The sequence below is a fragment of the Triticum aestivum genome, chromosome 2D (assembly GCF_018294505.1).
Source record: "Triticum aestivum cultivar Chinese Spring chromosome 2D, IWGSC CS RefSeq v2.1, whole genome shotgun sequence".
NCBI lineage: Eukaryota > Viridiplantae > Streptophyta > Magnoliopsida > Poales > Poaceae > Triticum > Triticum aestivum.
In genome coordinates this window covers 26821103-26833566 of record NC_057799.1, presented here as the reverse complement: position 1 = coordinate 26833566, position 12464 = coordinate 26821103, and the positions used below count along the sequence as shown (strand labels likewise).

Here is a 12464-nt window from a genome sequence, read left to right as displayed (position 1 = left end):
GTGTTGAACTAGTACGGGACATGGATGAACACATAGTTAGGCAGACCAGGGGAGCTGGGAGGATTGGAGAAGATGAGCAGTTAGAAAGAAACGGAGGAGCGTCGTCCGGCTAGCCGTTGTGGCTAGCAGTGTGATCAACGCGCGTCTCGCTGCCGCCTGGTGCAGCTAGCCGTTGTCACTGTCGTGCAATAAATACCTCTGCGGGGCTCGCTCCCGCATGACGCAACTAGCTGTTGGCGCTACAGGCTGCCATGTGGGCCTTTATGGTGGCATACAGAGGCAAATACGAGTGCTATACGAGCTGACGTACGCTGCCCATGAGAGATTATACTTTAACTTTGTATTAAATTAGCACGAATTGCTGTGGACGGGCGGTGCAGATAACGGCCTCGCGTGGTGGCATGTCCACTCGCGATTTATCGATGTATGATCTTCTAATATTTTTTAAAAACCTTACAACCATATTAATGCCCACATTTATAATTTGGTATTCATGAAACGAAAATACAGATCCGAACTTAGCATCATGTCGCGGTTATTTCTCCCCAAAGGAGAGATAGTGCAGTCAATGTTTATGCTCAAGTAAACTGAAACAGTGTTGCAAACCAACTCAATGAAAAATATTGATACAAATATATGAAAATTTATATCAACATGTATTATGGTTAAAATAAAGGAGTTGTGTTATCGGGATTTTTTTATTGAAATATAGGTGACCAATATGGTAAGTGCAACACTGCAAATCTAGTGAGAAGAGCCGCATACATGCTTTAGCAACTATTGTGAATGACACTTCAGACGTGCATGTCCCAACGTGCATTTCCCAACGCCAAAAACACATCATGATAATACGTGATAACAATTATATTGGTATGCAGATTTGAAGACATAAACAAAAAATTATATTTACAAAAACATTGACAACCCGACTTGTTAAACTGAAACAAGTACACTGAAGCAAAGATAAATAACTTTTAAAAAACAGTAGGTTTATTAAGACTATTTACTTAAAAATGTAACCATATGTCTAATCAATGAAAGCAATGAAGTTAAAAGATGTATATAGTAATCATTAATCTTAATTTTTTTGTAGATAACTCGTTAAAATGGTACGACGAAATCAATAATCATCATGATGGCAATAACCTTACACTATGTCAGGGATTCAATAGATTCAACCGTGAGTTGTTCATCGTTATTCTTGATTCTCTTCTTTCGCAAGCCCCGACACATTACCTTTGGTTCTCAACTCAATCTAGAAGCAAACTCAAGCACGCCTTGGACAATAACAAGTTGCCATTCAATCAGTGCTCCTCAAAATGGTCTAAAGTACCACTTTGAACATCTCTAGCAGTTTGGCAACATATGTAGTTATCATTAAAGTTCTTTCTACATATTGTTTGTCGTGATGTATCATTATTTATTTCAGAAGATTTAGTAAATCAGACACATTTTGAACCTCCCTCCACCAACAATCTTTGTCGAACACTAAATTGGATCTCTTCACTAAGTCGTAAATAAAGTTATCTTCAACAAAACATTAAGTTTAAGAAGAAAACCTCTACAATCACTACTAGGTACTGCCATTAGTGGGCAAGGTATAATCTTGTCTCTTTCCCCTTCAATTTCTTATTTGTACAAACCAGAGTACTGATATAACCTAAACGTACCTATATTTTTTTTGTAGTATTCATTTCTTATTTCCATCATTCATGCAAAGTTTTCAAGGTATTTTGGACTATCATATTAATAAAGTTCCCAGGACCACTTCCTATGTTTTAGTGTTGAGATAATCAAGAAAAATAGGTAATTTGGACTTATAGAAAAAATCCAAAAAAATATGAGTATTATTTTTTAAGCACAAGAGAGCTACTGGGTCAAGTCCCATAATAGAGGATCCGCAAGGGGTCTAGGCACCTGAAACCCTAGGGTACCTCGGCTTACCATGGGCCCGTGGATGGCCACCGACGTTCCATGGCTATAGTGCCAAAAACATAGGTCGAGCCTGAAGCACAAGGGTTTTTAGTACTAAAAAAACTTTCTCCTAAGTTGGATAAACAAGGTAATCAATCCGCAAAGCTCGACTAGAAGCTCAACGATCAAGCCTGCACTCAACAAAGAAACTATAACTTGTGTCCCAATTCTCTAGTGAGGTTGTCAATCTCTCTAGCTTTGCTGTTTACACAAGGATTAGCCATCGAGTGTTTGAAGTTGGTTAAAAGTGCATGTAATATTAAATTGCAAAATATTTAAGTGCAAGAAAACGCGGAAAATCTTTGTATTTATGAGGAAAAGTGAATTGTATCCATAAGTTCACTAGTCTATTTCTCCAAATAACATATATATGGTAAAAAAATGTTTATCAATTAAATTTCAATTATAATGGAAAACCATATATGCCATGATTACATATAGGCATGACGTCATTGTATTTGTAGACTGCTATCTAGCATGCAAATATGTCCTTAACGTATTTATAATTTGGAACTTTGAATTCCACAATCTCATCATTGACTAGTTAAACGAGAAAGCAATGTACAACAAGCTAGTTAAAGATCAACCTACAAACTTAACCCAGCTAGTTAAAGATCAACCCATTTAAAGAAAGCAATGTACATCTCAAGCTACTTAAAGATCAACCGCTTCGAACATATACAACAAGCTTTAATCAACCTACAAACTAGCAGGTCCAAGCAACTAGAATTTTCTAAGTATTCATCACGGCCTATCTCTTCTACAACCTTTTCAATCTCTCTATAGATAAAGTCTGCAAGATTATGTTAAATGCATATACCTAATTAGAACAAAGCAAGTATTTGAAGAACATAAGACAATTATAAGACAAATCTAAGTATTCAAGAAGCAAGTATTGTAAGGACATATGTAAAATGCATATATACCTAATTAGAACAAAGGGTGAGAAGCCGCACTCGTGTGAGATGTGTCATGTGCGCCGCGGTGGCGCCGCACACAGGAGGACCGAGAGGAAACAATGATTCTAGGGTTGGGGCGCTTCGGTTCTTGGTTTTGTTTCAGCAGAAGCGTAACACGAATGCTCTAGAACTGGGCCGGGCAAAAAAATTCAAATCGGGCCAAATTATTTGGCCGAAAGGCCCCTATGTCGGGCCCTGGCGAGATGACCGAAATTTGTTTTTTGGGACGAAAATCAAAACTCTGCTTTGCAGTGGGAGATTTTGTTTTCTTGAAGCTCCAGCCCTACTTGTAGTCTTCGGTCGCTCCGCGAGCTAATCATAAGTTGGCTTTTAAGTTTATGGCCTGTATGAGATCGTTTATCATGTTGGCGAAGTAGCTTACAAGCTCGCCTTGCCTCCATCCAGCCGCATTCATCCGGCCTTCCACGTTTCACAGCTACGGAAAGTGTTGACCCCTGACTGTTAGGTACTTCCTCAGTTACCTTTCCTGATGTTCAGTTCCGGTTTCCCGAATAGGTCTTGCGGCAGCGTGTGGTTCGTCGTGACTCGGTTTCTCTAGTGCAAGTTCTGGTGAAATGGAATGATACACCAGTGGAATGGCTATGTGGGAAGACAAGGACAGCCGTAAGCGAAAATTTCCAAGAGCACTAGCTTGGGGGCAAGCCGTTTCTAAGGGAGGAGGGATTGTCAACAATCATGAGGATCAAGAGCCGCGCGAAGACGGGATTCAAACTGCTGGCAGGCCCGGACGCAAGGCTCATCTTCTCTCTTAGCTTGGTGGGCCTGAATGGGCCCAAGTGGGGCACTAGACTTAAGCAAGTGAGTTAGGCATGAGAGGGCAGGTGGCGAGAGAAGGACTAGTTTGTATTTTCAATTTGATTTGTAGAAGAAGAAGAACTCCTTCTTTCTCCCCATTCCTCTTGTAGCTCGAGAATTCATGTGTAATGGAGATTGATGCGTGATCAAGACCTGTTTTTTTTTGCATGGTGCGTGATCAAGACCTAACAATCCACTCCCCCCGTAAAAACACTATAAGAGCGTTTAGATCTCTTATACTTCTTTATTTATAGCAGGAGTGAAAAACTTTCCGCCATGGATCTAATGATACAAATTTGCTATTGTAAATACTGATATATTTTTTCTCAAAACTTGGTCGGGCATACAGAAGTTTGACTTCAGAAGTGATAAACTAAAGGCTGTGTTTGGTTGGACTTCTACAGCCAACTTCTGGCTTTTGGAAGCTATAAGCTAACCAAAGGGGAAAACAGAGAAGCACAATCTGTAAAAGTTACGGCTTCCCCGCAGTGTATTTTCCGAAGCAGGTGAACCCCCAACTTCAGCAATGCACTTTTAGCTGTCCCCCGAGAGTTTCAATGTATTTACCCACCTTTGCCATTCGTAAGTGGAAAACGATTGGGCCTATTCCTCCCGAGCGAGTCATCCAGCACCATAGAAGGCCACCCCTCGTAAAAAAACACATCGTTCTCCCCAGTCCCCATCGACCCGAGCGGCAGCTAGGGTTCCTAGCCGCCGCCGGCGGCCCTCCATCGCCGCCTGCCCAGCCGCTGGCGCGGCCTCCCCGTCGCGACCTCCTCCCTCCTCTACTGCTCGCCGGACCTCTCCGCCTCAAGAGCCCGCGAGGACCACCGGACCAGCAAGGGGCGCCGTCCTGCACCTCCGCGCGCCCTGCCGCCGGCGACGCCTCCCGCAGCCCCGACGCGAGCTCCTACCTCCACTCTGAAAGGTAGCTGCTCCCCTTCCTCCCACTCCCCTATCCCCCCTCCCACCTCCTGTACAAGTAGAAATAGGATGGATTTATTTTGCTTTGTCATATTGTTGTCTATTGATGATGTATATTGGATGTAAATAGGATCATTCCAGACAATTCACAGTCAAATCTACAGCAATTCCCTGCTCCCTCCCCCTCTCCTTCCTCCTCACCCTCCCTGTTTAGGTTTCCTTTGAATTTTTTGCACAATTTTATTTATGTAATGTTTAATTGCTTGTATACATGATATGTACAGAAGCTGAACATGATATACCTATTTTTTTGTGTGATGTATAAGCTTGCATGACATGCCATCTAAAAAGACAGCAAACAACATTCACAAAAATTTCTTGTACATAGATATTATGTTTGCTACTTGTACATACTATTTGAGTACTTGCTGCTATTATGTAATGCATTATTCTTGATACGTGCTTTTCTCATATTGCTTTATTGAAGTATGACTGAGAAGGCGGTGTGGGATGATGCCCATCTCAAGAAACTCATTGAAATATTGAGAGAAGAGGTTGAAAAGGGGAATAGGCCATTAGGTTATTTAAACAAGAGGGGTTGGGAAAACGTTTTGGAGAAATGGGAAGCTAGAACGGGAAAGAAGTATCCCAAGGATAAATTCAAAAACAAGTGGGATGCCATAAAAAATGAGTACACTTGGTTCATGGAGTTGAAAAATGAAGCAACTGGGCTTGGATGGGATGATGCGAAGAGAACCGTTGATTGCTCTAAAGAATGGTGGGATGAACATATCAAGGTAGGACTAGCCATTTTGTTTTTCATTTGGCATGGTTCTATATGGTTGCATTATCTCACTTGTACATTAAAATCCATTTCAGAGATGCCAAGAGAGTACAGGAAAGAAATGCAATCATATGAAGTTCAAAAAACAGGGACCAAAGCACCTTGAAGATTTGCACATCATATTTGACAAAGTACATGTTACTGGGGCTAGTGCTTCTTGTGCTGGAGATATATCTTCTGATGAATCAAGTGATGATAATGCGGTTCCTTTCGAGAAGCCCGATGGTAGTGCTGAAATGAAGTTGGCATCTTCGAAGAAACCAAAACCAAGCAAGAAGCGCAAGCAACCTTCTAACGCAAATGAGGAGAAGGAAGAGAAGAGTCCATTCTTACGATTGTACAAGCAGACATGCGAGAAAATAGAAAGTGGAGTGGAGAAGATAACTTCAAGTGTTGAAGCATCATCCGCTCCTCTCACAAACCATGTTCCCACCATTTCAGAAGTAATGAAGATGGTCAAAGAATGTGGTGTGAAGGAAAAAACTGCTCTCATGCACACAACCCTCACTCTTATAGTGAAGCCCGAGTTTAGGGAAATCTTCAATGTTCTTGAAACAAAAGAAGGGAGGTTTGATTTTTTGGAGAGGGAGCATGAGAAGGAGATGTTGAAGCACGTGTAGTGAATCATATTTGTTTATGTTATAGACCTATATTTGCTTTCATTGTGGACCAAATTTGGTTATTTGTGGACCATATTTGCTTTCGTTGTGGATGTAATTGCTTTTGTCGTGGACCATATTTGCTTATGTTGGTTTACCATATTTATGTTGTGAGAAATATTTACTCCTGTTGTTTACCATATTTATGTTGTGAGAAATATGTGCTCGTATTGTTTTACCTTATTTATGTTGTGAGAAATATGTGCTCGTGTTGTTTTACAATATTTATGTTGCGAGAAATAATTGCTCGTGTAGCCTGGTCATATTTATGTGATGCCCATGAATATTTTAATATTTTTATATTGTTATGTAGATGGATGCAAGAATGGAAGAAGTGGCCATAAAGGGACAGGAGGGAATGAAACTTCTAGCTGAACTTGCGAATCAGGCTGCTATCATGGGAAACCTAGGTAACCTCTATGTTGAGCGATACTTGAACAAAACATACAGAGTGCCTCAGCAAACAGGACTTCAATGGGTCATGGAGTGTTACGGTCGACCTAGATACTTTTATAAAATGTTTCGAATGGGCAATGATGTTTTCATGGCACTTCATGATTTGCTTGTCTCTGCATATGGTTTGACGTCAAGCACTAATGTTTCATCAATTGAGTCACTGGCCATGTTCTTATGGATTGTTGGAGGCCCTCAATCATTTGCTCAAGCTGAGAACCGTTTTGTACGATCACTTTGGACAGTTCATACAAAGTTTAAGGAAGTTTTGTTATGTTTGCGCAAGTTAGCGAAAGATAACATCAAACCTAGAGATCCTACTTTTAGGCATGAGCATGAAAAGATTAAGGAAGAGCGTTTCTGGCCTCATTTCAAAGGCGCTATTGGTGCCATAGATGGATCACATGTGCCAGTTTCAGTGCCTGCAGATGATGCGGTTAACCATAGATGTCGACATGGTTTCACATCTCAGAATGTGCTTGCAGTATGTGACTTTGACATGAGGTTTACGTTTGTGGTTGCGGGTTGGCCGGGCTGTGCACATGATACAAGGGTCTTGAATCATGCATTAGCACACTTCCCTTCATTTCCTATACCACCCAAAGGTATAATGTAGTAACTGATGTCATCATTAATTATATTCTTATGTGTGACGCTAACTTTGTGTTCTTTTTCAGGGAAATACTATCTTGTCGACTCTGGGTATCCAAACCGAACGGGATACCTTGCTCCTTTTAAGGGGAGTACATACCATCTGCCGGAATTTCGTCTTCGCCGTCATCGTCCACCTGAAGGGAAGTACGAGTTGTTTAACTTTTCACATTCATCCCTTCGAAATGTTGTTGAGCGTGCTTTCGGGGTACTCAAGCAGAAATGGCGCATCTTGAAAGGGGTCCCAAGTTTCTCACCTCGTACACAGAAGCATATCATCATTGCTTGCATGGCATTGCATAATTTCATTCGTGATAGCAAGTTGAGTGACAAAGTTTTTGATAAATGTGATGCCGATGATGAGTATGTACCTCCAGTGCTACGAAAGGAGGTGGCACCAACACAAGCGGATCCCGTTGAAGAAGAGGAGAACGAAGATAGCATGAACAATATTCGTAGTAGGATAGCTGATGCTTGTCTTGCCATGGCAAGATAAGTTAGTTATGTCGATGAAGGTCATCATCATGTGAACCATATGTGTTTTCTCTATGCTCCACGTCTTCCATAATAATATTATGGTGTATCTATCTGTTTGGATATATGAAACATCAAACCATAATCGTTAAATTGCATATGTGTTACCTATGAGTCATCTTAATTGTCATAATTTTCCTTTGCAAAATGGACGTTCAATTGCCGACCATATATGTATCACTGCTCTATGGTCAACTAGTAAATTAACATATTTCACTATGGCCTAAGGGGCATCATAGAACATTCACAGTCAAATCTACAGTTTCACAGTTGTTTCAACCAAACGGCTTCCAGCTTTTCCACAGCAGAAAGTTCACAGCAGCTTTTTCACAGCTCACACCAGCTTTTACAGAATCTGCAGCTCAACCAAACACAGCCTAATACACCTTGTATTTCGAAACGATGATGTAACAGTGTACAGACAGTGAAAAACGATGATGTAGGAGGCTTGGAGCTAGTGTTTGTATCCATGTCACGTTGCATGAATTTGGGTCACAACTGCACAGACAGAGTTGGATATAAGTATTCAAAGATTGCAGGTTTCCTTATTCTAGTCAAGAGTTAGAGTTGGCCACGCGAACAGAATCGCCTTATTCTCCTTTTGCTGTGTGTATATAAGGAGACGAGTCTCTTGTCGTTATGATCAACACCTACGTACTGCCGGCGACTCAAAAATCGCTCCCCTCGAAAAGCCTCCGGAGTCTTGTTTTCACGTACGAGTACGAGTCACGACCCGAGGCCGATCGATCCATATATGGACCCTCTCGTCGACGCCGTCGAACGGCCCGTCGACATGCAAGCCGGCCGACCTGATGATCTCGTCCCGACAGCCAAGGACGGCGACCCACTCTTCGGTCTCGGCGCCGAGACCAGCAGCGTCGACGTCGCCGCCTCCATCGCTGGCGACCTAGACGTCGCTATCGCCGTTGACGATGGTGTCCTGTCCCTGGACGTGCCAGATAGCTTCACCGGGCCTCTCGTCGACGGCGTGCAGCTCCAGGACGTCGCCGCAGATGACAACGAGGACGACAACGACGACCTCCTGTACCTCGACGGCGTGCAGCTCCAGGAGGACGTTGACAACGACGACGACCCCCTGGTCGTAGTATTGCCAGCAGTAGAAGGTGGGCCTCTCGATCTCGTTGTCATTCCCGCAGACGGCGACGAGCCGGAGAACACCGAGGCTGAGCCGGTCTATGACTATGATAAACTGCGGAGAATCGTCGCCAACTCCAAACACGGGGTCCTGCCCCTGGACACCGCCGAACACGACGGCGAGCTGATGCTCCGTGACCTCGCGGCCACCTCCAACGACGGCATCTTCCCTCTGTTGCTGCTGTGCGACATCCTCCTCCGCGTCCCGGCCAAGACCATCTGCCGCTTCCGCTGCGTGTCCACCTCCTGGAGATCCCTCCTCCGCCACCCGGACTTCCTTGCCGCCCACAGGGCCCGCCACCGCCGCCCGCTGGCCCCGCTCATCGCCGCCACCGTGCGCCTGGATCGCAGCGACGGCATGGCGATGGGCGTCAACCTCCTCGACACCTCCGGCAACGTGGTCAAGAAGATAAGGAGCCACGCCGCCGTGGACAAGAGCTCCCTGCACGGGACGTGCGCGCACGGCGAGCTGGCCTGCCTCATAGGAAGGACGGACCGGCGCCTCCGCGTGCTCGACGTGGCCACCGGCGCGGCGGCCACCTTCCCGACGCGGCCTCGCGGGGCCCTGACCTGCACGCTCGCCAGGGTGCCCTCCACGGGAGAGTACAAGGTCCTGACCATCGTCCTCAAAAGACACAAGAGACGGGGCGACGTTTGGTACCACCAGGTCGCCATGGTCCTAACCCTGGGAAGCCATGGCGGCGGCAAGTGGAGGGGCAGAGGAAGCCCTCAGGTGATGGTGCGGCGGCGGCACAGCGACGTGGCCGTCGTCAGGGGCGTCGCCTACTTCTCCATGGAGTCGTGCCTGCACGGTCACCAGCCAGAGGAGCACGTGATCGCGGGGTTCGACCTCGAGACCGAGCAATGGCAGCCGGATCCCTGGTACGGCCCCGCGGTACGTGACGCCGACGCCGTCGACCACGCCGACAGGAGCCTGGCGGAGGTCAACGGCTTCCTGGTGGCGGCCCACCGCGACAGAGACGCATGTACCATCAAGCTGTGGTTCTGGATGAACGTTGAGATGGAGACTCGTAAATGGTTCCCGCTGTACAAGATCCCCATGACAGGTCTCAGCTTCGAGAAGCCATTGCGGGTGCTGGACGACGGCATGATCGTCGTCTGGTCGTCGGTGCATGGGTCCCGCGACGGTGTGCCGCAGATATATGACCCGAGCACGGAGACGTTGACGCAAGGGGCGGTGACGGCCAACTGCTACGCCGTCGGCGCCTACACCGGATGCGTGCTGCGTGTTGGGGATCCTCGCAGACACAAGACGCTGGAATTGCTGGCTGCAGGGAGTTCAGGCGGTTTGAGCAGGACGATCGAGTATGGTTATGGCAGGTGCCGCCGTAAAAAGGCGGCAATCATCCAGAGCATTGCAGCTACTGTGTTTTAATCAGTTTCAAAATATAGGACAGTCGGGTGTTTATTGGCAGGTCTTTTTTTTTACATGTACGTATTAGTCCAGTAAAAAAAATTAGTTGAGCTATTACCTTAGTTTTTTCTTTTGAGGAACCTATTATTTGAGTTGGTTGCAATAGAACACAGTTTTTAAGAATATAAGTACGGAATTGCTAATTTTCATGCGGATGAAGAACAAGTGGCTTTCATCCGTTTCATGAGCAGTGTGATCTAAGCCCCAAGATTCATGATTTCTTTTTTTCATTCAATCTGGGCCCGCTTAAATTTTCCTTGTGACCCGTTACGCTCCGCCCGCGTCTGTCTTTATTCTTTTCTTTTTGAAATTTTGATTTGGGTATTGTAAGAATTTATTCGAAAGAAAAAAAGCTAAATTTTTCCCCTAAAAAAGAAAATGGGAAAGTTTTACCTTTCCCCTAAGGTGTATTTGTTTTTTTAGAAGTCAAACGAGTGCATGTTTGACCGAGTTTTTAGAAAAATAGATATCCATATCCACAATATGAAATTTATATCATTCGATCCATCATGAAAAGTAGTTCCATATTTTATCTATTATTACTAGTGTTGTTATTTTATTCTATAATCTTGGTCAAACATTCAAATTGGTTGACTTGCACGGAAATCACTACACCTTATATTCTGGAACGGAGGGAGAATATCGTCGCGCTTTGGAACTGAAACCCTCCTAACCACCTAAGAGAAAGGGAAAAGTTAACTGGCGACCGTCCACTAGCAGTCAGGTTCCAGAGAACCCTTCTTATTATCTTTTTTATTAGCTTTCGCCCTAGGCAATCTCTTTGCTTGCTGACATAAACTTTCGACATAGATCAAGTTGTTTTTTAGGAGTTTTACCTCTTCTTACTTCTTGACATCAGAAAGACAAGCGCTTACCTCCTTCCTAGCAACCTACATATCTGTCTGCTCAAAGCACATTCAGAGTATAGTTGACAATTCCTCCTTTACGTATCTCAGCCAAAGCCTACTTTATTCTCTGCAAGCTAGGTAGTTAAGGAATTAAGTAATCCTTGCCACTGATATGGCCGCACAGATGTTAGCGCAAATCCGACACCATGTCAGCTCTATGAAAGAGGTCGTTGTAGCCCATATCGTGGTGAACATCCTTTTACTTTTTTCTTCAAAAAAGGCGCAGATTGGGGAATCGAGTTATTTTGTTTTAAATTTGTTTTTCCATTTGCAAAAAATCCCAAAATCGTGAAAATTGCCAATGTTTGGATAGTTCAAAAATCCCTATATTTTGTAGAGGTGATTGTTTTTCAAAATTCGGCAAGTGCATTTTTATTATATGTAGCATGGCAATTTTTCCATGTTTTAGAGTGCCCCCATGGCAGTTTTTAATTAGAGCATTGCATTTAAATAATTATTTACATGACATTTGTATTATTAAAAGGATTGCAGTTTTATTTTTGAAGAGCATGGCATTTAATATTAGCAACAATGGTAGTTTTTATATTTTTTCAAAAAGATGACATTTTTATGACTAAGAGCATGGAATTTTTAATTATTAACAGGTGGCAGTTTCATTTTTGAGAGAATGCCATTTTTGTTATTGTTGACATGGCATTTTTGTTTGTAAATAGGATGACATTTTTATTGTCAATAGGATGACATTTATAATGTTGAGACGATAGCATTTTTTATTTTTAATTGCATGGCAGCTTTTCTGGGCTTATCCAGATAAAATATTTTAGTGGATGGCAGTTTTATAAAGTTTCAACGCATTTTTTTCAAAGCATGCCATTTCAATAAAATTTGCGCGCATTTTCTAATTCATGTCATTTTTTTATATCAAAATGGCAGTTTTTATTTTTATCTGGAGGATGGCAGTTTTTAAGCTTGGCATGGCAAAAAAAAGCAGATCACTCAAACTATTTTTTGTTTTAAACCTGTATTTTTTTTAGGGAGGGGGGGGGGGGGGGGTAAAGCTGTAATGTGGCAATTTTAAACAAGAAAAACACTTTAACTGGGCCTTTTGGGTCTGGGGGTCGCGCTAGGCTGGGCCTGGCTGCTGGCGAAAGAGCAAAAACGGTCGCTGGGAGGCACCCCCCTGGCGATCGA

At 43.7% G+C, this 12464-nt stretch overlaps 1 protein-coding gene across 1 annotated transcript; it reads left to right on the top strand.

The window, feature by feature from the left end:
* The first annotated feature begins 4472 nt into the window (after positions 1 to 4472).
* LOC123048449 (L10-interacting MYB domain-containing protein-like) lies at positions 4473 to 6278 on the top strand. The gene is made up of 3 exons (XM_044471550.1): positions 4473 to 4677; positions 5161 to 5470; positions 5553 to 6278. Exons 2-3 carry the CDS (start codon positions 5162 to 5164, stop codon positions 6135 to 6137), a joined length of 894 nt encoding a protein of 297 aa, XP_044327485.1. The 5' UTR covers positions 4473 to 4677; position 5161; the 3' UTR covers positions 6138 to 6278.
* Positions 6279 to 12464: the final 6186 nt, after the last annotated feature.